This window comes from Neophocaena asiaeorientalis, unplaced genomic scaffold (assembly GCF_003031525.2).
Source record: "Neophocaena asiaeorientalis asiaeorientalis breed wild unplaced genomic scaffold, Neophocaena_asiaeorientalis_V1.1 scaffold43, whole genome shotgun sequence".
Lineage (NCBI taxonomy): Eukaryota > Metazoa > Chordata > Mammalia > Artiodactyla > Phocoenidae > Neophocaena > Neophocaena asiaeorientalis.
This window is the reverse complement of record NW_020173674.1, coordinates 11,590,004-11,614,001: the sequence shown is the minus strand read 5'-3', so window position 1 is coordinate 11,614,001 and position 23,998 is coordinate 11,590,004. Positions and strand designations below refer to the sequence as shown.

At 45.7% G+C, this 23,998-nt stretch overlaps 1 protein-coding gene across 2 annotated transcripts; it reads left to right on the top strand.

The window, feature by feature from the left end:
• The first annotated feature begins 1,646 nt into the window (after positions 1 to 1,646).
• ZDHHC5 (zDHHC palmitoyltransferase 5) lies at positions 1,647 to 23,932 on the top strand. Of its 2 annotated transcripts, none has more exons than XM_024748871.1 (12): positions 1,647 to 1,948; positions 5,013 to 6,203; positions 14,237 to 14,358; positions 17,930 to 18,087; positions 18,847 to 19,019; positions 19,175 to 19,277; positions 19,870 to 19,961; positions 20,387 to 20,519; positions 20,989 to 21,112; positions 21,551 to 21,663; positions 22,147 to 23,006; positions 23,439 to 23,932. In XM_024748871.1, the coding sequence occupies exons 2-12, from the start codon at positions 6,100 to 6,102 to the stop codon at positions 23,602 to 23,604; spliced, it is 2,148 nt and encodes a 715-aa protein (XP_024604639.1). In that variant the 5' UTR covers positions 1,647 to 1,948; positions 5,013 to 6,099; the 3' UTR covers positions 23,605 to 23,932. The 2 variants fall into 2 exon arrangements, with proteins under 2 accessions (XP_024604639.1, XP_024604640.1); XM_024748872.1 differs by lacking the exon at positions 1,647 to 1,948 and adding an exon at positions 2,038 to 2,169.
• Positions 23,933 to 23,998: the final 66 nt, after the last annotated feature.

Genomic DNA, 23,998 nt, shown 5'->3' with positions numbered 1-23,998 from the left:
CTGTCTAGCCAAGAGACAAAACAATTTACAGGTTCTTAGACTGTTGAAAGTGGGAAGAGAAAGATCCCTAATCCGTGAAGTTGGGTAAATGAAGTCTTAAAATCCAAGAAAAATATACAATAGGAAAATGACATTTGATTTCTTCCTAAGGAAACAACCTGATTTACAAATAGAAAATCCTCTATAAATAAAACAAATATTGTATCTCCAATACCTTACCATTACCTTCTATACGTTCTAAAGTTTTTAAATTTTTCATTTTTTAAATGAACACTGTCATTAAAAGAGAACTCTCCAGTGTGATGCAATAAATGGCAGATTGAAGCCCTTTGCAAGAATGAACTAGAACCTGTTACATATGCCATGTCAGAGAAGGAACTAGACTAGACCTCAGAAAACAGAAGGTAGACTTTCTCCTTTCCCTTCCTGCTTAGTGCTAACTTATCAGAGCACAGTCAAACCATCGACATTTGACACCAAAGCCAAGAACAGACCACAGGATTTAGAATCACACTTTACAGGTGAGACACCTTGGCTTCAGAGAAGTGGCTGGTGGAACACTTTTTTGAAAGACTATTATGTAATAGCCAGAGCAGCTTTCAAAAGAGAAATGGCCTTGAGCGAAATGAGAGAACACCGGGCCTTGCTCTTGGGTTCACAGCTGTGTTGGCCTAATTAGGGCAAAATGTGGCGCTGTGAGCTAAGTAGAGCTGGCCAGCAGCTCGCCAGGGACTGGAGCTTCTAGAGAACCTTTTCCTTCCTGTCTGTATTCCCGGATTGGGAGAGGTTAGGCTTGGGGGCGTCCAGCCTTTGTGTTGCGGTGAAACACAGGGAAATAAGCGGAGCCAAGAGCCGGCTCTTATTCCAGGGGGCTGCCACCGCCTACAGCGCGTATTCCCTGCGCCTCCTTCCACGGTTGACACTACGGCTCCAAGGCTCGCGGCCGCTCTCCTTCCTCTTCCTCCCGTGCCTTAGGCAGGAGCTTCGGCCCCCACTGACTCTTCCAGTCCCTGCGGCCCTTCCCTGCGGAAGCCACAGCCCAGACTTTTCCATCATCCTGGGATTCCGCTGGTACCAAGGAACTCGTCGGAGTTCCATAAAGATGCTCCATAAAGATGGTTTTAAATAAAGTTTTCGCCATCCAAAAAGGGGGGAGGGATTGGGGGAGGGCTATTTAGTGGCCAAACCGCATTGGCCAATGCATGAAGGGGCTGAAGCAGGAAGACGAAGGGGCCAGTGGATGATTGGTTACGTCAGAAGCCTGTCTAGACTGTACCATACTTATTGGAGGGGGGGGTTTTGGCGAATTCGGGAGGGTAGCTGCTTGTTCTTGAGTACTTTCAGTAAACATGTATAATTATTTTTTACTTCTGAGGATTTCTGCTTCGATTCAGGAGGGGTAGAAAGCAGGACAAAGGAAAAAGGAATATTCGCTCGGCCATTTCCCCAGTTCCAACTCCTGCGCAGTACGCCCACCCTCCTCTCCCCGTTGCCTGCGGAGCCTGACGGCCCTGCGCGCGCGTTCTCGTTTTCTCGCGTGGTACGGCGCTGTGGTCCTGCAGCCAATCAGGCCGCGAGGTCGCCGCGGTCGCCAGGGTGCGCGCGCACGCCCTAGAGCGGAGTTGGGGTGGGGGCTATGGGTGAATGGGAGAGTGAGCGGGGGCGGGCACGGCGGCGCGAGCCGCATGAATGAGAGAAAAGTGCCCCGCGCGAGATGTCGCGCGCACCCGGGACAGGGAGCCAATGAGAACGCTGGGAGGGCTCGCGACCCGGCACTGAGGGCAACGGCCGCGCGCCGGCTCGAAGACGAGCGTCGCCGGGCGGGAGCGCGCGGAGCGGGGCGGGCGTGGAGCGTGCGGGGGCCGCGCGCTGCCTCTCAGAGGCCGGACGGCGCTGCTGAGAGGCGGCGGCGACTACGACGGCAGCGGTAACGGGAACCGCGCCGGGGGTGAGTACTGGGGACACGGGTCCTTGCGGAACCGGAAGTGCCGGGCCAGGAAGGTGGGAGGGGAGAGTGACCTCTAGGGAAGGGGGACCAAGGAGGGGGAGGTGGCTTGAGGCCCCATTCCTCCCCCGGGCCGGGTCATCCAACTGCGGCGGGACCCTTGGGCCCCGGAAACGGACGACGAATAGAGGCCGGGGATCCACGGCTGCCGGGGCTCAGAACGGGTTAGTGTCGGGCCGCCGGGTCCTAGCTCGGGACCCCGGTCCCTCCGCTCCTGGCGCCCAGCCGCCGCCCCTTCCGCCCCCGGCCCTGCGTCCCGAGGCTCTGTCGCCTCCCGCAGCCTGCTCCCGCAGCCCCAGTGGGCCCTGCTGCCGCGGATTCCGTCTTCTCTGTCTCGGCCAGCCCTGCCCCATACGGTGTTTCTCAGTGCCCCGGCTCCGCGCTGGGGACTGGATGCTGTTCCCTCCCTGCGTTTCACGTCCCCTCGCCCCATTCTTCTGATACTTATTTTGGCTCAAGCCTCATCCTGTTACCTGTTCTTTCGCATCCGTCCGCTTCCTCCCCTACCCCCACCAGCCGGGAGCTCCACGCTTTTAGTACTTTGTACTTTTTACAAGTGGGAACTCGAATATATTTGCCATTTTTTTACGTATAGGAATCTGTTATGGGACAGGGCAGGAAGTGTTTTACCCACTTGGCCGCATGAAAACATTGAAATGAGAACAAGAAAGTGACAGCGTTATGAAAGGAGGTGTAGGATCACTTATATGTTATACTCATTTTTCTGCCTTGCATTTTTCACTTACTGGTTAATGCCATCTTGTCTAGGTTGACCTTATATTCTCATCTCTATCCTTTTATCCCAGTATCCCTTTGTACTATATTAAATCTCTTCAGAATATTCATTATCACCCGTTCTTTAAATGCTTACAAGATTTATATCGCCATGTACTTTGGTACCTCGGTATAAGATGATAATACCCATATTAAACTTCTGTTTGACTCTTCAGCCAGTATCTTGACATGTGCATTATTCCATGAAACGTTGATAACTGTGTTCAGATTTACTGTATTATACTATTATACCACTTTATTTCCACAAACAGTACTTTTGCTCTCAGTCATGCTGCCATGTCCATTTACCCCTTTAAGGAGGTACTTGTATTAAACGTTTGTTAAAGCCTTGAAATCACATATTCTATAGTTTGTGTTATATATACATATTACTATTGCATAGACTAAGCCTGAAATGTGTCATACACATTCTCGTACACCTTTCTTACACTGGTATGGATCCAGACTGCTGGCTCTGATGAGCCACACTCACCCTGCAGTCTCATCCCTACTGCCCACAGTACATCCTTCTGCTAAGCCTTGGTGCATCTTTATTATACCCAATACATTCTTAGGTTTTGTCTTGTCACTTCTAATGCATATGCCCTAAACATCTGAGACACATATCTTTTGTTTCCCAGTAATGTACTCCCTAGATGCCGTGGCCTTTTATGTCTCTGAATTACTTTGGCAGTATTAGCCCATGTGACTTTTCTCCTGTCAGAAAATATCTGAAATAATATATGGTGTTTAAATGATATCCTACCCTAGATAAAATATAAGCAGTGCAATTTTCCATCTTCTCTAATCTTTGGGCTTTTGAGGGGCAAGTTTACTTTAATAGTACGTCTGTAAAGCAAGAATTTGCTTCTCATTGTTAACAAAGTTACTTAAGCCTAAATTCAGAAAGTTGGGTTTTGATTCCTGTAGGAATCAATCTATTCTAATAATGCTGTTTGGCCCTCTAAAACTCTTTTTTTTTTTTTTTTTTTTTTTGAGAGAGAGAGAATGAATGAATCTTGAAGGAAGGCACCTTAGCCTTTCATGCCACAGAAAAGAGAGGAAGTGCTAAGTTCCAGGGTACATTGATATTTCACTATTCAAAACTTCTGGTATTTTAATTTCAGCCTTTGGAATTAAGGAAGCTATTACTCCTCTTAGGTGGAAAAAAACCTTAAGTAAATTTTTGGTCTGCAGATTCCAAGTTGTCATCACTGAGCAGGTAGTGTAGTGGATGAGAAAGAGGTAGAAAGGGTTTGTGTCGGCAAAGGGGCCTGTGGACTCTTGGGTTCTGAACCTGACTGCTCAAGTCATTCAGTGGAATGGCCTCAGGCGTTCTCTAGACTTCAGTTTTACCGAGTAGGATAAGGAACTGTGTCACCAGATAATGAGTTAAATGCTTTGCGATCACTAGATGAAAAGCATCCTATAAAATCCAAAGTGCTAATGTTATTTTGCTACTACCATCAACAGAAATAATTGTTATTTTTAATCATATAAGGGAAGGTGGGGCTCACTTGACTTCCTAATAGGCCAATGTAGGAATAAAAAACTGTTGAATTGGGAAGAAAAAGACCAGCCCCCCCGCCCACCTTGTTGACTCAGTTTCTCATCGAGGGCATCTCACCTTTCAGTGCAGGGACATTTCTCATCCAGCTCCTTTCATGAGTTATTTCAGAAGACCAGAAATTCAGCTTTTGCCTCTTTAAGTTTATAACTAAAAAGTATAGAAGGGTAAGAGTGAGAGAGACATACACAGAAAGGAAATGAGACTGTCCTAATTTCGTCCTACTTTTTTCTTTTTTCATTGTAGCAATAAATATTCTCTTTGTTCAAAAACAAGTCTCTTTTCTAGGACTGCCCTTCACTGCTGTGCCTTTGTTTGTTTTTAGATTTTGATATTCTTGGTATTTGTTACTGCCCATATGTGTCAGGTGAGATGGGCCCCATCTGTGTCAAGAGCTAGTTCTTTGATGACCTTTAGGCCAGCTGAAGCCATGTTTTTCTTTTTTCAATATGAAGAGGACTTAGAAGAGTGAAGAATTCTGAACCCATTGTCCTCCCAGTTCTCAGTCCTTTCCCACATACACATAGTGAAGTAGAAAATCATCTTTCTTTCAGAAGGCACTTTTTAACAGAGTAGCTTGTGGGGTTTTAGCCTTGCTGGTCTTCAGAAATGCCATGAAAATGCCATGAAAAAACTTCTCTGATGAAGATACTTGTTTTTCTCCAGGTGAGGCACTGTAACAGTTGAAGTCTGCGTCCAGGAAGCCCAGGATTGAAGAGGAGACATCAGGCATTGACTAACCTGGGGACCGGGGCCTCTTTGGAACTTTGCTTTCATCCACAGTAGCTTTTAAAAGTATCATCGAGTGGAATTGATTTCTTCATCTTATTTTGCTTACTGGGAAGAACATGGCTTCAGGGATTATATGTTTCCCTTTAGTTTTGCATGAACTCCATAGGAAGAGGAGCCCTTAAAGGGTTTGGGAGTAACAAGAGACTGAAAACAGGCAAGCTTGCACGAGCTCGAGCTCTCTCTCTGTTTTCCCTCCCCCTTCAAAGAAAAGGATTTACAACTCAACCTTGTAACAGCTGCTGCCCAGCTTTAACCATCAAGAGAAAGTAAATAAAATTAAACCACCATTGCCAGACTACAGGCCCTGAAGTCAAGGTGTGGGAGTGGTGGCATTGAGAAAGCTGCCTGAAAGGGACAAAGACTGCAGTAAAAACGGCTTCTCTTTAAAGCTGGAAGGGGCGCCAGGTTCCTTCTTGGATCGAAATAGAAACACCTCTTTTGGGTGCTGCTCACCTCTTGTGGAAGTGTGGTAGTCGTGGAGGTTCTGTAGTATCTCCTCCAAAGAATTTTTCCTTGCTTGAAGTGTTCCGTCCTACCCTGGTATCCTCCCCTTCTTTCCTTCGGAAGACTCGCCTCCCTCCATGAGCTGTTCCGTGATCTGTCTGACTGCCCATGTTCTCTACCTGCAGCCATTTTCATGTGTACAGCCTACTGTTTGTCTCCAGTTTTTAAGCTGTACAAGTTGTGTTTCTTAATCTCTCCTTCTGCCTTGTTCTGGGGAGGTGGTTATTCATCATTTGGAATCACCTTTCCCCCTCCCATGTGCTTTCCTTCCTTTGAGATCTTTTGACCTTTGGTTTTATTTGGGAGGGGGAAGGGTGATAATTCTAAATTTTCTGCTTCCCTGGTTTCCTTCTGTACTCCTCTGGCCGTTGTCTCCCTCATCCCATTTTCTTGTCTGTTCTGCCGCTGTGTGGGCCTGGGCTATGCGGCAGGGCAGATCTTCCATCAGAGCTCCAACATGCCCGCGGAGTCTGGAAAGAGATTCAAACCCAGCAAGTATGTTCCAGTCTCGGCAGCCGCCATCTTCTTAGTGGGAGCTACGACCCTCTTCTTTGCCTTTACGTGAGTTTTCTCGCAGTGGTGGTATGGGCGGGGGTGGGGGAGCTCCATGGGAGGCGGGCGAGGGGATATTTTTCCTCTGGAGTTTGGCTACTTACTTGCAAAGGCAAGTGACTGGGAGAGTTTGAGGTCTGATACAGGTAAATCCAGATCCCAGAGATGCGGCAAGAAGAGTAAGAACAGGCCTACCCTCTCGACCTTGTTAGGAATTTTACTCTGCTGACTCCTCTACTTTCCCCTGCCTCCCTTCCTTTGAAATCACAGATGTCTTCGTATTTTCCTACCCAGTTTCATCGTTAGATGATTCTGCACTAGGAAGGAAATGGGAGGGAATCACCAGAGTCTTGAAGCAGCCTAAGCAGTCAGTTCTGTGAGAGAACTGGACCAGATGAAAGGCTTTTCAAAAAGTGGTGGCTTTTCCCCAGGATATCTGAAGCTTAGATTTGAGACTGTGGGAACTGGGAGTACTAGAGAACTTCAGAGTTGATTTCGAAGGTATACCAGTAAGATGGTCTTGGCTCTTAGTGTTATCAGATGGTTTTCTCTGTATTCTTAAGAGCCGAAGGCTGGAGAAGTGAAGGCCACTGGGAAAGGGCAAGTTTTACTTAGGAAGAGAGTTCTAGAAGGCTTCCTTTACGTTAGTTCCTGCTGAAGGGAATGACAGTCATTTCTCCCATTCCCTGGTCCTATTAGGAAAAACAGTTGGTGTCGAAAGATTTCCCACTTAGGATATTCGGCCTTTGTTCGTCTGCTTGTTACTGGAGGAGACGTGAGTGATTTACATCTTTTTCCTTTTCCCTGGTATTTCAGCTGTCGACTACCTGGCAAGCGTCTTTGCCGTTACCTGTTTATAAATTAACAAGTACCAGGCTTCTGAGCCTTAAACTGTTGAGTCATTGAGTTAGTGTTCCGGTTGTAGCTCTTGGAACAATCAGAGCATGCTAGATTTTCTGGGGAGTTCACTTTGCTGTGATTCAGGCTCAGACCTAATGGTGGGGTGCTGTTTAGAGCCAGTGTGAGGTTGCTGGCAAGAGGAAGAGAATGAATTGACGTGGTAGGGAATAAAAGCAGTTTGGAGTCATTGAAGGTTGAGTGAGGAGTTGCTGGGGTACAGACAGAAATTAAATCTGAGATAGGAGGGAAGGGGCACCCGCCACCTCCACCCAAACAGAGCTTCTGATGCCAGAAGGAATTCTAAAAACTATGGGTCGTTTGGCCAAAAGAGTAATAATGCAAAAGTAAAGTAAATACGGTGTTTTCCCATTTAGTTTTTAAACAAGGAAAGAATGAATCTCTTATCTAAGGTGTGGGCATCCTCCTGCTTCCCACCTCTTCCTCTAAAGAGTAGAAGTCCTAGATTCTTCGGCCCCCAGCTCTTCAGCCTGAGCGTACCTGTTGAAACCCTCAAGGATTCCACTCCCACCCATAAGGAGTGAGTCTTCAGTGTCAGACTTGTTTTGGTTTCTGCTCTTATGACCACTGAGTGGAATCAGCATTTTAACCAAGGGACATTTATATGGGATCTTAGTATCTTTGTAGCTGTTGTGGTGCTGTATCAGGAGGGATAAGTACAACACCAATTTGACACCCTTAGACCTGCTTGATTGGGGAGGGTCTGTTTTCCTTTAAGAGGCAAAGCCTTCGGGAAGTTAGGAAATTTGGGGAACTGGCTAAGTGGTTTCTCTTTCAACCCATCCATTCTTGAGTTTGGACAAGCAGAAACCTTGTTCTTAATTTGCTAATCTGGAACCATTGAAGTGTTTGGCTGGTTATACCAGTTCTGCCACAAAGAGTTGTCCTGACATAGACATTTTCTCAACTGAGAGTTGAAGCTGTTTAACCTACTTCCCCGTTGCCTGATGCTAGAAGAGTAGGGGGCCCTCCTTATTGCATGGTCTCTCAGCCCTAGGACAAAGAATTTTGGAGGACAGTATTGACTCTTATTTGGAATTACTGCCTCTAACCCAAAGTTAGAAGAGCCTTAAGTCTTAGCTAGGGTTCTCCCTGGCAGTTTCCTCAGGACACGTTTCTGGGCTGTCTTTTCCTCCCTAGGCTTTCCCCTGTCCACTTTGGGGAGACATAAGTACCCTGTTTATCTTACCTAGCTCTTGGTACCTCTGAAATTCTCATCTCTTCCTCACCATCTGACCATAGCAGTTCCTCTGCAAGTCTACACCTGGGCTGAGGTGCCGCTGTTCTCCAGAGCTGTTCTGTCCCTTTTGATGTTCAGTTCTATGTTTAAAACCATATACCACCTAAAAAAGAATTACTGGTTTCAAATAGAGACAAGAGGAAGGCTCTTTTTGAACCAGCTCCTATTTGGGGCCTTAAACCTGTAGCTACTTTGTCATCCTCCTGTTCTCTTCTCTAGGCTACAGCTGTCTGTTCTTACATCAGTATAAACCCCAGGTGAGAATTACTTTAGGACCTATAGGACTGGAGTAGGAGGAAGAGCCCTTTCAGTTGGCAGACATAATTAGTGGAGGCCTGTGGGCTTCCACTAATTAGGAACAATTTACCCTCCGAGTCTCTCTGTCAGGTAGGGAAGGCTATGAGCTGAAATTATCAGTTGGGCTTCGTCATCAAAAAAATGGTGATCCTCTTCTGCCCCAGAGAACCTCGAATAGAACAGTTGAGGTCTCCCCCTTTGTCCCCGTCCCTCTCATTTATAGGGTTTGTCCAGTACTAAAACTAGGCAGGAGTTATTGGGGAACCTGTGTTAATTCTTTTCCCTTTTCACTATTTGGGAAGGAGAGTGTCTGCTAAAGTAACCCTCCTGGTCCCCATTAGGTAACAGACACTGCATTTAAGATAATGGGCCTGGACCCTCATCTGGCTTAGTTTAGTCTCCTTTTGTGATTGGCAGGGGGCAGTGCCAGGTGAGAGGAATAAGCACTGTTTGGGGCAAGCTGATTTTGGTAAAGTCTGTTAACCTTTGTGGACCTCTTTCTTCTGTGTATAATGAGGAAGTTGACCTAGAGCAGTTTATTTAAGCAATATGACCTTTTTTTCTCAAATGAGATCTTTTGGGGAACCCCAGTATTTAAAATGTCAGAGTAGGGCTGCTCTGGTTCACGTGAGGCTGGCGCATAGAGGCCCAGACACTGCGTCTCTCCTCTTTGCCTTCCTGGGGACCCCTGAGGCCTTCTTAGGGCTCCTGGCAATACCATTTGAAATAAATCGCAGACTTGTATCCCCTCAGGTCTCTTTGAGCTGTGAGTTAAGTCAGCTAGTTTCCCATATATCTGTTTCTAAAACTGATGAGGTGGGGACTTCCCTGGTGGTCCAGTGGTCAAGACTTTGCCTTCCAATGCAGGGGGTGCGGGTTCGATCCCTGGTTGGGGAGCTAAGATCCCACATGCCTCGTGACCAAAAAACTAAAACATAAAACAGAAACAATATTGTAACAAATTCAATAAAGACTTTAAAAATGGTCCACATCAGAAAAAAAATCTTAAAATAAAATAAAATTGATGGGGAGGACATGGGGGTAAAGTCTCCGCTGCAAGTGATCCTCTGTGGGAAGGCTGAGTCAGGGTTGTCCAGAAATCCGTGATGGTCTTTCCAGTGTCCCGTCCATGAAAGAGCTTTCTCCATTACAGTTTCTGCTTCTATCCCCTCTCAAGCATTTCATCCACAGAGTTGGGCAACCTCAGTGACTCTCCCTTCTGGCCCTTTTTTTCCGTGACTGCAGAGGTGCTAGCACCTGATTTGAGTGGGAGCAGCCTCGTGATTTAGGGCATTAATTGAGCAGTGGTTGTTCTTTTCGTCCCCACGTTGTTTTCTCAACTAGGAATAAGCGCCCAAGTCCTATATCTTGTACTCAGCTGCTTGAAAGTCTGGTAAGACAGGACAAATCAAGTCTCTTACGAGAAATTTATCCACTAGAAGGGGAGAGATTGTTTTCCTGTGGAATCTTGAGGATCCCCAGGGGCAAGAAGTGGGATATTCATTCTAGCCTTGTCTCATCACCAAAGAACACTAGTCACAGTGTTCGTACACACAGTCAGAGTATGTGCTGGGCATGGGAGGAATGCACAGATCTGTTCTTGAGGAGCGAAGTGCCTCTGTTGTTAAATGTTCTTGGATCTAGTAGTTCAGAGGAGAGGAAGTGGAGTTAGCGATGAAGGTGGAGCTGGAATGATAATTGATGATGATGGAGATAGTTAATAATGTGTTTTTTTTTGTTTCTTCTATCCCGTGAATGCTCAGTATTAAACCAGCTGGTTTAAAAAGAATTCTAGGCTCATTTAAGACACTGTTTCCTTCATTCTCGTACCTGTATTAGGTAGCTGACCTAACAAGCTTGGAGACTTTCCTGTGGATTACCTAAGGCTACAATAGCAAAGCATTGATCAAGACAGGGTTAAAATCCACAGCTTCTTGACTCCTACTTTATTTTTCTTACCAGGAACTTATCCATTTTTTATAATGGGCAGAGTTAGAGAGGGCTAGGAAACAGATTTGCAGGAGTGTGGGTATTGAAACCCACTCTCCCAATTTTATTTGGCCTTGAAAACCGGAGTGCTAAAGGGATGGGCAGAAGAGCCTGTTCTCCCTGGGATGGTGTAGGTTTGGGAGTCTCATCGGTGAGTCAGCCAGCCTTCTGGGCTACGGCCACTCCCTCTGCTTTGGAGCTCTGTGATTATTGCCATCGGCTAAGGACGAGCCCAGCAGCTCCTCAGCCCAGCCCTCCTCTCCATCCATCAAAGGCAACAGATTCAGATGGGCCACTTGGGGTGGTCACTTAGGAATCTGGCGAAGTTCTGTAGCAATGGCAAGCCTCTCCCGGAGCCAGGCAGAATGTGGGATACAGTGGGAGCAGGCTTTGATCTCACAGGCCTCTCCTTGGTGTGATGTTCCCTCAGAGTGCTCAGGTTGGAAGCAATGGTCTTTGACTTGAATCTAGGAGCGGCTGTTGCCTGTGAAGTTGAGTTATTTGCATCATTTCCAGATACTGCCACTGTGAGGGTAGGCTTTATTTTGGCAACAGATATTGGAACTTGATTCTAGAGTTACACACTTAAGCTGGGATGGGTTGATATCAAGAAGGTTGTAGGGGTAAAGTTCATTATCTAGGGGCAGGTCATTGGCAGGCTGTCCAAGAAATGGAGTGATGTGCTTTGTTTGGAAATGCAGAAGCTGGAGGAAGAATGGGGTCAGAAAGACTGACATCTGGGCCTGCAAGGGGACTGATGTCTCATTCTCATTCACCTTAGTTTCCCTCAGAGATGGAGAATACCCTTATTTTTTCAGAAGCTCAAGAGGCCACGTAGCCAGTTCTAGGAATGAGACATTTAAATCACGGACACCTCAGTGTTCTAAGGATTTCATTTCTTTTTCCCTTCTAATTATCTTCCCAGGCTGTAGGAGTCAAGTGAGTCACCCTTTCTCCTCTTCCCTGGGTGGAAATTGAAGTGACAGCTAAGTACTAGGGAGGTGCTCTGACCTGGACGACTGGTTTTCAGTTTCTCTCCCTCCCTCTTAAAGAGCCTAGGAGGTCAGGCTTTGGGTGGGGCTGTGTAAAGACTCTTGCCTTCTTGCTTGTATTCCACCCCAAATCCTGCCAAGGTATGGGGACATCTTTTTTGAATGAAAGAACCCCCAGAGGAGGAGGCTTCCATAGGAGACTTTGGTAGAATAAAACTGGAGCTGTGACTGAAGGTCCGTTTTTTCCTTGAAATCACTGCCTGCGCTCTAGCTTCATTATTTTGTCTCCCAATTATGTACTGACCCATAAAGAGAAGCAGAGTTAATTGATAATCACTATCTAAAAAGCCTGGCACATCATAAATACTTACTTAAATTTTTTTTTTAATGAATGGCTAAATGGAATTTGAATAAATAGACGGTGCTGGTAAAGACTTGTGAGATGCTTTGTGACAATCAGTTTTACTTCTTATCATTAGTTTATTTTTCATTGAGGAGCTCAGTTCTTTTGCATTGTCCTGAATCACTATTCAGGGCTGTGCTTTTTATTATTTAAAATTTATTTATTTTTGGCTGCACTGTGTCTTCGTGGCTGCGTGTGGGCTTTTTCTAGTTCCGGCGAGCAGGGGCTGCGGGCTCTAGAGCACAGGCTCGGTAGTTGTGGCGCACGGGCTTAGTTGCTCCACGGCATGTGGGATCTTCCCGGACCAGGGCTCAAACCCGTGTCTCCTGAATTGGCAGGTGGATTCTTAACCACTGTGCCACCAGGGAAGCCCTGTGCTTTTTATTTTAATGGAGACAGATAACCTCTCAACAGAATCCAGGACTGCTGTGGATTAATTCTCCGGAGTCAGTTGCTGTCTTGTTCTCCTGGCCCCTTCTTCCTTTCCTTCACTGAACTCTTCCGTTTCCTTCCGCTGGTCTAGATAAAGGGAACAAGGACAGATGCTGGCCTAATTCTGGAGATTAAGTTCTCAGCCACAAAGCAGATTAGGGTATTTAGCCACTGTCTTGTTATGGGAAGTTCTTCCTGAGCTGAGACAGGAGAGAGGGTGTTTGATACCACTGACCAAGCAAGCAGCACATCACATGTTCTTTTGACACTTCCAGCTCCCAGGAACCATCTTCAGAGAAAGGGAGAGCTCTTGCAGCATTCCTGAGACATATATCCTGACAGAAACTGAGCTTAATCCTGGACTAGGTCACTATTTTGTCAAGGAAAAGTTACCTAAAGCATATCTCTTGATTTGAACCCTGTGGAATATTGGATATGTGTGGCCAGTTTCTTTTTCCTGCAGGATTTGGGGCTGCTTTGGTCTGATAGCTTCCCTTTTTTTTCTCCTCCACTCTTCTGCTTCATTTATTCATCTCGGGGTCTAGTCCTGTGTCTTGGTATCCTTCCTTACCTGTGAGTGGTTTCCTTTTCTTTACCTTGAGAACTAGCCTCTAGTTGAATAAAATTCTCAGGAATATCTGATGTATAATGTGTCTGGAGAGACTTTAGGCAGTTGAGAGTAGTTCAGAGCCAGCTGGGAGGAGGGAAGAGAAGCCAGAGAGGCAGGTGGTGTCCCATGCTTTGGGTGAATGTGCAGGTCAGTGGGGCATGGCTGGGGTCCAGAAGCCTCAGGCTGTTCCAGAGAAGGGAATGCAGCTGGTGTCAGTTACATACTTAGTCCCTAGCTCTTGTGCCTGGTTAAAAGGAGGTAAGGACAGAGTCCAAAACATGTGCAAAGATCCACGAGGTAAGAACACAGACTTTAGTGCAAAGGGTTATGAGTCTTGTACCTTGATCAAAAATGAGTATTTACTTATTTATTTTGGGCTGCGCTGGGTCTTTGTAGCTGCGTGCAGGCTTCCTCTAGTTGCAGTGAGTGGGGTCTACTTTTCATTGTAGTGCATGGGCTTCTCATTGCGGTGGCTTCTCTAGTTGCGGAGCACAGGCTCTAGGCACGCGGGCTTCAGTAGTTGTGGTGCGTGGACTCAGTAGTTGCAGCTTGTGGGCCCCAGAGTGCATGGGCTTCAGTAGTTGCGGTGCGTGGGCTCTAGAGCGGGCGGGCTTCCGTAGTTGTGGTGCGTGGGCTCTGGAGCGCGGGCTCAGTAGTTGTGGCACACGGGCTTAGTTGCTCCACGGCATGTGGGATCTTCCCAGACCAGGGATCGAACCCGTGTGTCCCCTGCATTGGCAGGCGGATTTTTAACCACCGGACCACTACGGAAGTCCTAAAATGAGTATTTCTGTGGGAAACTAGACCCACTTGTTGGGAAGGATAAAGATAATTTGAGACTTAAAAGGTGAACCACACAAGATTTATATGTAGGTATGGGGACTGAATCTTTTTTTTTTTTAATATTTATTTATTTGGTTGCACTGGGCCTTTAGTTGCAGCTTGCCGGCTCCTTAGTTGTGGCACGCGAACTCTCAGTTGCGGCGTGCATGTGGGATCTAGTTCCCTGACCAGGGATTGAACCCAGGCCCCCTGCATTGGGAGTGTTGAGTCTTAACCACTGCGCCACCAGGGAAGTCCCTGAATCTTTATAGGTTTTTTTATGTGGTTGGTGTCCAAAGTGTTAGAGACAGCCCCTCACTTTCTTTATTATCTGTGCAGCTGTCCAGGACTAAGCCTCTACGTGTCACCTGCAGTGCCCATCTACAATGCGATTGTTTTTCTCTTTGTGCTGGCCAACTTCAGCATGGCCACCTTCATGGACCCAGGGATTTTCCCTCGAGGTAAGATCTCCCTCCTCTCTCTTGGAAGTATCTTACTGCCTTTGAAAAAGAATGATTTTTGGACATTTATACATTTGGTCTGGGGCCTTAGGAGTCTTGGGTTTTGGGATACTTTTATAGTCTAATGATGAAAAGCAAGTCAGGATCTTAGGAATATATGTCATAACTTCTAGGCATCTGATCCACTTTGGGTCAACTCTTTGACTTTCAGTTACTCATTCAGCAGAAATTTATTTCGAGCACATGGGTTGGGCATTGTTGCTAGTTTTGATACTATCTAAGATGAATTAGAGAGTGACAGTGTGATAACAAACTGTAACGGAAGCATGAGAAAGGTTCTCTGAGACCTTAGAAAAGGGCACTTATATCTGCCCAGATAAATTGGGGAAATGCTGCTGAAGGTAGGCAGGAAGGACTTTACCGAGTAGAGGATGGAAGGGAAAGGCATTCTAGGAAGAGGAAGCGGCATATACAGAATTGTAGCTGTGAAATGCAGAATTCAGTGGGTGGAAGTTAGAATGCGTGGTGGGGCCAGAAGGGGCAAGAGATAAACCAGAGCCAAGTGTAAAAGACTTTATGTGCTAAATTAAATAGATTATAATTCTTCCTTTGGACAGCAAGACGTCTTTAATTGGGGGAATCACAGGATCACATTTCCTTTTACAATAATAATTCTTATAAGAATGTACAGATACCTTTTGGGAGGCTATTGCAATAATGCAGACCAGATGAGAACTTGAATTCAAAGCTGGATTTACAGATTTTTTATTAGTAGACCCAGCAGAATTTTTCATTACTAATTGCTTACTAGGGGAGAGTGAGAGGGTGAAGGAATTGTCTAGGGTAGTTCCAAGTTTCCTAACCTGAAAGATAGGTTGTATGCTGGTTCTTTATAAACCAAGACCCAAGTTATAGGACTGTTGAGTGGGTTTGGAGGGAAGACAGAGCATCTTAGACATGTTGAATTTGAGATACTTAATGGATCATTCAGGTAGTTACCCAGCGGGCAGTTGAGTAGTCAGACTCATGGCAGAGTCCTCAGCCACGTAGTATTTGAAGCAACAGGAGTAAGATCGTCTAGAGAAAGTAGAATGAGATTAGGAAGGAACGAAAGTCAGCCTGACCAGCACTGACATTTTAATAATGAGGAGAAGGAGGAGCCGCTGAAGAGCCACTGAAGAGGGACTGAGCAAGGAAAGTTAGGAAGAGGACAAACCGGACACAGTGGGAACTGAGGAAAGTTCATGAAGTAGCTGATGGTTGGCAGTATCAGAAATTAGGTCCAGTAGTATGGAAACTCAAAGCTGCCCATTGTTTTAGTGTCTGAGAAATTAGTGATCTTAACAAGAATAGTTTGAGACATCCCTGGTGTTCCAGTGGTTAAGACTCTGAGCTTCCACTGCAGGGGGCATGGGTTCGTCCCTGGTTGGAGAACTAATATTAGATCCCGCGTGCTGCGTGGTGTGGCCAAAAAAACAAAACCAAAACAAAACAAAAAACCACACACACACAAGACTAGTTGTTTTTAGTTTTGTTTTCATTGTTGTTTTTTTTTGGCCACATGGCTTTCAGGATCTTAGTCCCCGACCAGGGATTGAACCCAGGCCCCAGCAGTGAAAGCACTGAGTCCTAACCAGTGGACTGCCAGGGAATTCCCAACAAGAATAGTTTTAATAGTGTGTTTATGTATGTATGCGGGAGAGAGACAGTTAAATTACCAAAACTATAATGGTTTGGAAGGCAGTGAATAGGAAATGAGGAAGCAGAGTCAATGAGTATTAAGATTATTCTTTCAGGAAGTTAAGCAGAGAAGGCAGAAGATGGAATATCTTAGGGCAGAGGGAGGAGTTTTGTTTGTTTAATGATACAGAAGACTTCAGCATGTTGATAGCATGAGGAGGTGGAACCAGAAAAGAGAGAAGCAGGAGGTGATGAAAGAGGGTAATTGAAGAGTGGCCATCTGGAAGGAGATGCTTTCCTCTGCATGTTGGAAGGGTTATGCTTACAGAAGTAGGCTGTTTCTGGAATAGGAGGTGAGAGTGAGGACCAACCAGCATTAGTGGAATAAGAGATAGAAAGAGAATTGATGATGGTTGTTACTGATGACATCTCATTTTTCTCTCAAGTGTGAAGTTACCTTGTAAGAGTGAGGCAGGTGGGATTGCGATAGCAACTTCAGTGAGAAGAGGTTTTTCTGAAATTCATTGTGCTCACAAAGCCTGTGTCACTGTGCATGGTGACTTTTGTTTCAAAGCGTAGATTAACAAAAGGCGCTTTGAGTCCCTAAAGCCAAGGAAGGCTATTTTAATGAGTGTTTAATGTTCATTTATCAAATATTTATTGATTATTATGATATGGTCATTTGGAATGATTATTATGATGGTCAAATAGCTCGGTCTTGAAGGGAAGATAGAGAAGACGTTTACATAAATAAATACACTGTGGTAACTTTAAAGAGTAATCAAAGAACTGTAGTACTTTAAGAAGAGAAAGCTCACTTCTGATACATGATAGTGTGGAAGAATCAGGTATTTCAATGTAAGTAGCACTTGAATTTTTTTCCTTTAAAAAACTTTTTTTAAAAAAGATTTTAATAAGTAGTGAATATTCATTATATAGAAAGTATAAAAAAGATAAATATCACCTATAATTTCCCAGCCCGGAGATAACTACTGTTAGTTACATTGTGGTATATTTCCTTCCAATCAATATTGTGAAGATTTATACATACAGTATTTATTTGTATATACCATAAATCTGTAGCATATATATCTGTGTTTTTATTTGTTTTCAAAATGGGATCTTTTTGTTTGTACAGTTCTTTACCTTGTACTTTTTCACTCAGTTACATTGTTAGCATTTCCCTAAGTCAGTACATGTGAAAACTTCTAATTCCTATACCATCACTTAGTTAATTTTTCCTTCTCACGGGTATTTTTTTTTAGATTAATAATAAAAAATGAAAATTGCACACTATAGATGAGAAGGCAAATGATGTCCTTTAAGTTTTGAAGTGGGGTGGTGAGTTTCTGATAGCTGAAAATTGAAAGGGCATTCAGGTAAAGAGAATGTCTGCAACCAAGAAACAGTCCTGAAATGTATATAGGGAACCTAGGGGAAGATCTTTTGGGCAAGGGTGTCTGTGTGTGGAAAAAAGGTTGATGTTAGTTCGTCCCTTCCTCTTTCGGATTGTTGTAGTTCAGTCGTGTACTTGTAGATACTGAACTGTTACACAAACTCATTATAGATGTACTTTGATATATAAAGTGTCTCTTTCTTTTGAAATATAGTATGTAAACCAAGAATAGCAGCATATGCATATCAGAGCCACCTCTGAGTCATATTCTTAAACCTCGTTTCCCAGTGTAGGATAAATTGCTTCCTCATCTGCGTTTCCATAGTGTTGTATATAGAGCTGATCTCACCGTATTAGTTACTAGTTCCTAGTCTCTCTCACCATTAGACTGTGAATTCCTCGAAGGCAGAGGCCATATTTTAAATACCACTGCATCCCTAGTGCCTAATACAGTTCTAGCATAGTCATTTTTTCATTAACTTTTACTCTCTACAGCTGAAGAGGATGAAGACAAGGAAGATGACTTCAGAGCTCCCCTTTACAAAACAGTGGAGATCAAGGGCATCCAGGTGCGCATGAAATGGTGTGCCACCTGCCGCTTCTACCGTCCTCCTCGATGTTCCCACTGCAGCGTCTGTGACAACTGTGTGGAGGTAAGAACTCTGGGTGGGGTTAGCTGAACCTAAGTTATCTTCTTCCTACCCACAGAATAAGAATTGAATCCAGTGGATTCTTGGCCATGGATGAAAATGCAGCCCTGTCTGACTGCCTGGGCTGTGTTCTAGCTCTGGCAGAAAGTGTTAGCAACGATGTACACATGAGAGGTAGAGCATAAATACTCTTGTTACAGGAGGGAGCCCAAGTGGGTAGGCATAGGCTTTCCCGGCACCATTAGTCATAGCTCCAGCCTTCCATCCCTCGGCTCATCTTTTCAGTTATTTGACCTGCTTAGTGTTCTCCATTCCTTCCACTTCATCATGCTCTTGCATTCAAACTTTACAATATATTTCTTTCTTCTGCATTCCTTGTCTTTTATTTTTAACCCTTTTTTCAGTGCGTTTTTACTTAGCTGTAAGCAGTTGCCTGCCAGACTTTTCTTCCGGGCCTCTTTTTTCATGAATCTTAATGTTTCTGTAAAGCCTCTGACATTTGTACCTCTCAGAGTTCCTTGGTCACATAGGATAAACTGAGAGGTGGCCTTGGCCTTTGATCAACCTCTGGAACGTCTTCCTTATAGATTGATAGAGCAAGATAAACTGCATGAACTGTTTTTAAATTTTGTAACTAAATGGTGAACATGATGACAGATTATTAAAAGAAACACTTAAGTTCTGCTGTTTGTTCTGCTTGACAGAAATGATCTAGTGCCGTGGTCCAAGGATGCCGCTCAGTCTGTCTCATTTTGCTCCTAGGAATTCGATCATCACTGCCCCTGGGTGAACAACTGTATTGGCCGCCGGAACTACCGTTATTTCTTCCTCTTCCTTCTCTCCCTGACAGCCCACATTATGGGCGTGTTTGGCTTTGGCCTCCTTTATGTCCTCTACCACGTGGAGGAACTCTCAGGGGTCCGCACGGCTGTCACGTATCCTTCAAGGCCTGTGGGTTGCAGGAGTGGGAGGGGGAAGAATGTAGAAAGTTGAGTCCTGTGGCAGTGAGGGTCAAAGGGAAGATGGCTACAGCACGGGCTGGGGAAGGCGAGATCACGTTGCTCTGCTCTCCTTGATTGTCTGGCTTCAGAATGGCAGTGATGTGTGTGGCTGGCTTATTCTTCATCCCTGTAGCTGGCCTCACGGGATTTCACGTGGTGCTGGTGGCTAGGGGACGCACAACCAATGAACAGGTATGGGGAGAAGTGATGGGAGATCCCTGAAGAGCAGGGCACGTGTCTCTGGACCCTCTCGTTAGTGTATACTTTTTATGATGAGGTGTCCAGGTCCTCATGTAAGCATGAGAATGGGCCATTTCTTAGTTAACAAACATTATAGAATGTCTGCTGTATACTGGTCGATTTAGGCTCTGAGGTAATAGAAACAGTAAAAGACCTGGGCCAGCCCTCAAGAAGCTTATAGTCCTGCTTAAAGGAAAACAATTATTTTTGTGCCCATAACAATAGCTAACCGTACTTGTTCATTCTTACGTTATGTTATCTTAGTTTTCAATATTTAGAGAGCTATTTATCCCCATTTTACATAAGAAAACTGATGATTAGGGTCAGATAGCTACCATGAAGTGGACCCAGAATTTGAACTGATGACCCTGACTCTGGAGTCCCCATTCTCAGCTTATGCTTCTTCATGGTAGGGCTGTATTTTACTCCTTTTTATATCTCCCAGATAGTGGGTCCACAATAATTTGTCATTGATTTGTGTTTTGGCTTTTGGAGGTCAAGGTCGCATTTTTTGACTGATCTGGTCCTTCTTCCCTCCCTCTAGGTTACGGGTAAATTCCGGGGAGGTGTGAACCCCTTCACTAATGGCTGCTGTAACAATGTCAGCCGTGTACTCTGCAGTTCCCCAGCACCCAGGTACACCTACCCCTTTGCTCTAGTGTTCACCCTTGGTCAACACTTTTGTCTTCTTTGGGTTTGTTCTGGCTGCCTTTTAGGGAGGGTTCTCTTAGAATGAGAAGTGCCTACAAGGGAGAGGCATACCATCCTTTAATGGACCCTGTGAGTTCAGTTGTATTCTTCAGATATTATGTTACTCTCTTTGGAGAACTGAGGATGAGATTTACTTGAGTGCCTTGAGCTAGGCGTATCTGCCCATAGGCCTGGTCTTGCTGCTGTTCTTGTTCTTCATAGAATCAAAGAACTCAGTTCAATGCTGATCTTTTCCCTGGCCTGGTAGGACTGTTTCTTGTATTTGTAAAACTGCTCTACACAAGGTAGGCAACCATTAGATATTTTGGAATGAATGAATGAATGAAAGCCCTCTCACTCTTGACACTCAGGTATTTGGGGAGACCAAAGAAAGAGAAGACAATTGTAATCAGACCACCCTTCCTTCGGCCAGAAGTGTCAGATGGGCAGATAACTGTGAAGATCATGGACAATGGCATCCAGGGAGAGCTGAGGAGAACTAAGGTGAGGAATTTAGGGAAGTAAAGCTAGGTAATTTGGGGGGTCTCACCCATGGCAAAGAGATGGAAACTTGCTTTGTTTACATCTCTCTTATAGTATTTATCACTTTCTGATTTGTGTTAAAGTTACTTAAACACATATCTTCTTTTTCCCATTAGATTGTAAGTTCACTGACAGTAGAAATTTAGTCCATTCATTTGCATGTCTTCATAGGACTTAACATAGCAGTTTATAGATGGTAGGAGCTCAAAAAGTAGATGTTGGTGAAAATAAACAAATAAGTGACAGAATGAAACCCTTGTTGAAAGCTTTTCTTTCTCCAAAACCATCCCCAAACTGATCTTGTGTCCTGTCTTCCATTTCCAGTTCAGAAGTATGTGATGACTCCCCAGTGCCCCTCTTACACCAGTTTCATACTTTGAGTTGCCCTAACGCTCAGTTCTCCAAATCTGATTTTCCCTCATGTATCCAGTCTAAAGGAAGCTTGGAGATAACAGAAAGCCAGTCTGCAGATGCTGAACCTCCACCCCCTCCTAAGCCGGACCTGAGCCGTTACACGGGGCTACGGACACACCTCAGCCTGGCTACTAATGAGGGTAAGGGCAGAAGCAGGAGTGAGAATGTTATTATTTGTTAGCTGTGAAGATGACACAGGCAAGGGCTGGGAGATAATGCTTGTGTTGTGACTGAGAAAACCCAGCAAGTGGTACTTGAACCACTTCTTTGGACAGCCGGGAGAAAGGGGATGACATAACAGTTAGCTATTGGCAGTGAGTTGGACATCTCTGTGTGTCTGTGTGTACTCTCAGCATCCAGACAGACCAGAGAACATTCTGGGATCTGTTTGGTACATTCACTCACTCTGTGTTCTGGGCTGGTATGAGTCTGTAGTCTTGGTTTCAGCAAAATCATTATGTTCCTTTGCTTGGTATATCTTTTCCTACCTTGTTCTCCCCCTGTACTTTAAGGAACTCTAGCCAGGTTAAGAGAACAGCTTGTAAAGTGGTGCCCCCTGGGCCTTTTTTTTCCTACAGAGAGCAGCCTCTTGGGCAAGGACAGCCCCCCCACCCCTACCATGTACAAGTACCGGCCGGGCTACAGTAGCAGCAGTACATCAGCCGCCATGCCTCATTCTTCCAGCGCCAAGGTACTGAGTACTCTCTGAGAAGTAGGGTTGTCATGTATGCCAGCTGTTCTGGGAAAAAGAAGACTGGGAGAAGGGGAGGAAGAAGCAGAGGGAAGAGAAGAAAACCAAAGGCATTTTACTAATTGTTGGCTTAGTAATAGCGTTGACAGTTTGTCCTTCATCCAGGAGAGGTCACGGTAGCATAATAGATAAAAGCATTGATTACAGCATCAGATCTGAGTTCAAAACCCAGTTGTGCCATCACAGAGAAGTTCCTTAAACTCTCTAAGCCCCATTTCCTGCATCTTAAAATGAGATATTATTTGTTCCTACTTACAGATTTACTTTAGGGGTTAAACAGGATAACGCATGTGAAAATTCTAAGCATATTGCTGGCACATAGCAAATACTGTTTTTGACTGCCTCCTTGGGCTCTGGGGCCTACTGTCCCAAGAGGGGACAAGAGGGGGAGCACTAAGAACCTGCTTTGCTTTTCTCCCTCAGTTGAGTCGCGGGGACAGCTTGAAGGAGCCAACCTCAATTGCGGAGAGCAGCCGTCATCCCAGCTACCGTTCAGAGCCGAGCTTGGAGCCAGAGAGCTTCCGTTCTCCCACCTTTGGCAAAAGTTTTCACTTTGATCCACTGTCCAGTGGCTCACGCTCCTCCAGCCTCAAGTCAGCCCAGGGCACAGGCTTTGAGCTGGGCCAGTTGCAGTCCATTCGTTCAGAGGGCACAACCTCCACCTCCTATAAGAGCTTGGCCAACCAGACACGTAATGGAAGCCTATCTTACGACAGTCTGCTCACTCCTTCAGACAGCCCTGATTTTGAGTCCGTGCAGGCAGGGCCTGAGCCAGACCCACCTTTAGGCTACACCTCTCCCTTCCTGTCAGCCCGGCTGGCCCAGCAGCGGGAAGCCGAGAGGCACCCACGTTTGGTGCCAACCGGCCCAACGCACCGAGAGCCCTCACCAGTCCGGTACGACAATCTGTCGCGCCATATCGTGGCCTCCCTCCAGGAACGAGAGAAGCTGCTACGCCAGTCACCCCCACTCCCAGGCCGTGAGGAAGAACCAGGCTTGGGGGACTCAGGCATCCAGTCAACACCAGGCTCAGGCCACGCCCCTCGTACTAGTTCCTCCTCAGATGATTCGAAGAGATCACCCTTGGGCAAGACTCCACTGGGACGCCCAGCTGTCCCCCGTTTTGGCAAGCCAGATGGGCTAAGGGGCCGGGGACTAGGGTCCCCTGAACCAGGCCCAACTGCCCCCTACGTGGGCCGATCTATGTCTTACAGCAGCCAAAAAGCCCCATCTGGAGTCTCTGAGACAGAGGAAGTGGCCTTGCAGCCATTACTGACACCCAAGTAAGTATTAGTCCATCCTGGCCCCCAATGGACTTAAAAGTAGCGTAGTGCCCTGCAGAAGGTATCAGGGCTTCACCTGTACATTTTAGTACAAGTGGACCCAGGGTTATCGTGCTTGTAAGATAGCCCTTCATTTTCACTCTTACTCCAGCTGCCTTCATGGGCTATTCCTGTTAAGAGACTGAGGATTAATACTTTTTTCTTAGTCCTGTCTTCCTAAAAAGTAATTTATTTGCCTGAGAGTGAAAGGAGTAAGTAGAGGAGAGAGGGAATCAGGCTGCTTGTAAGCAGGGCAGTAAAATAAAAGGGAATCTTTGTGTAAGAAAGTATATATGTAGAAAGCATATTTTTTTTCTCTTAACTTTTTAAACTACCTCCCTTTTCGGTGCTGTGTGTCCCACTTCTGACACCTCTCTCTTCTTTTCTTCCCAGAGATGAAGTACAGCTCAAGACCGCCTACAGCAAAACCAACGGGCAGCCCAAGAATATAGGCTCAGCCTCCCCTGGCCCAGGCCAGCCACCTCTCAGTAGCCCCACAAGGGGAGGAGTCAAGAAGGTGTCAGGGGTGGGTGGCACCACCTATGAGATTTCGGTGTGAGCTTTGGGCAGCTCCCCTCCCCCACACCTCTGCGCCTACACCAAAGGGCCCCAGGTGGCCACCTTCCTTTCCTCAAGGGGCTCCCCTCCCCTGCATGGACATTTTTTAAACAACCGATTCCAAGAGGATGAGGACATTTTATAAAATGCAGTGGGGTTGGGGAGTTGGAGAGTTGGGGCCCTGAGACTGGGGTAGCAACCCCCTTCACCTTTTAAGACCTTCCCCTTCCTTAAGCCCTGGACCAGACTCAGTGGACATTTGTGCAATTGCTCGCCTGGAGGGAACCAGATCATTTTTAAACCAGAAATAATTTTTTTTATTATTGTTACGGATTCTATTTTTTTCCTCTTCTGCGTTACCAGGTGTGTGTGTACACAATATATATATATATATA

What these genes read in the sequence shown, in the direction of transcription:
- ZDHHC5 (XM_024748871.1), top strand. Translation starts at nt 6,100, where the DNA reads ATGCCCGCGGAGTCTGGAAAGAGATTCAAACCCAGCAAGTATGTTCCA. An exon ending in GACGCACAACCAATGAACAG is followed by an intron (nt 19,278 to 19,869) that starts GTATGGGGAGAA and finishes CCCTCCCTCTAG; the next exon opens with GTTACGGGTAAATTCCGGGG. An exon ending in GAGAGCTGAGGAGAACTAAG is followed by an intron (nt 20,520 to 20,988) that starts GTGAGGAATTTA and finishes TCATGTATCCAG; the next exon opens with TCTAAAGGAAGCTTGGAGAT.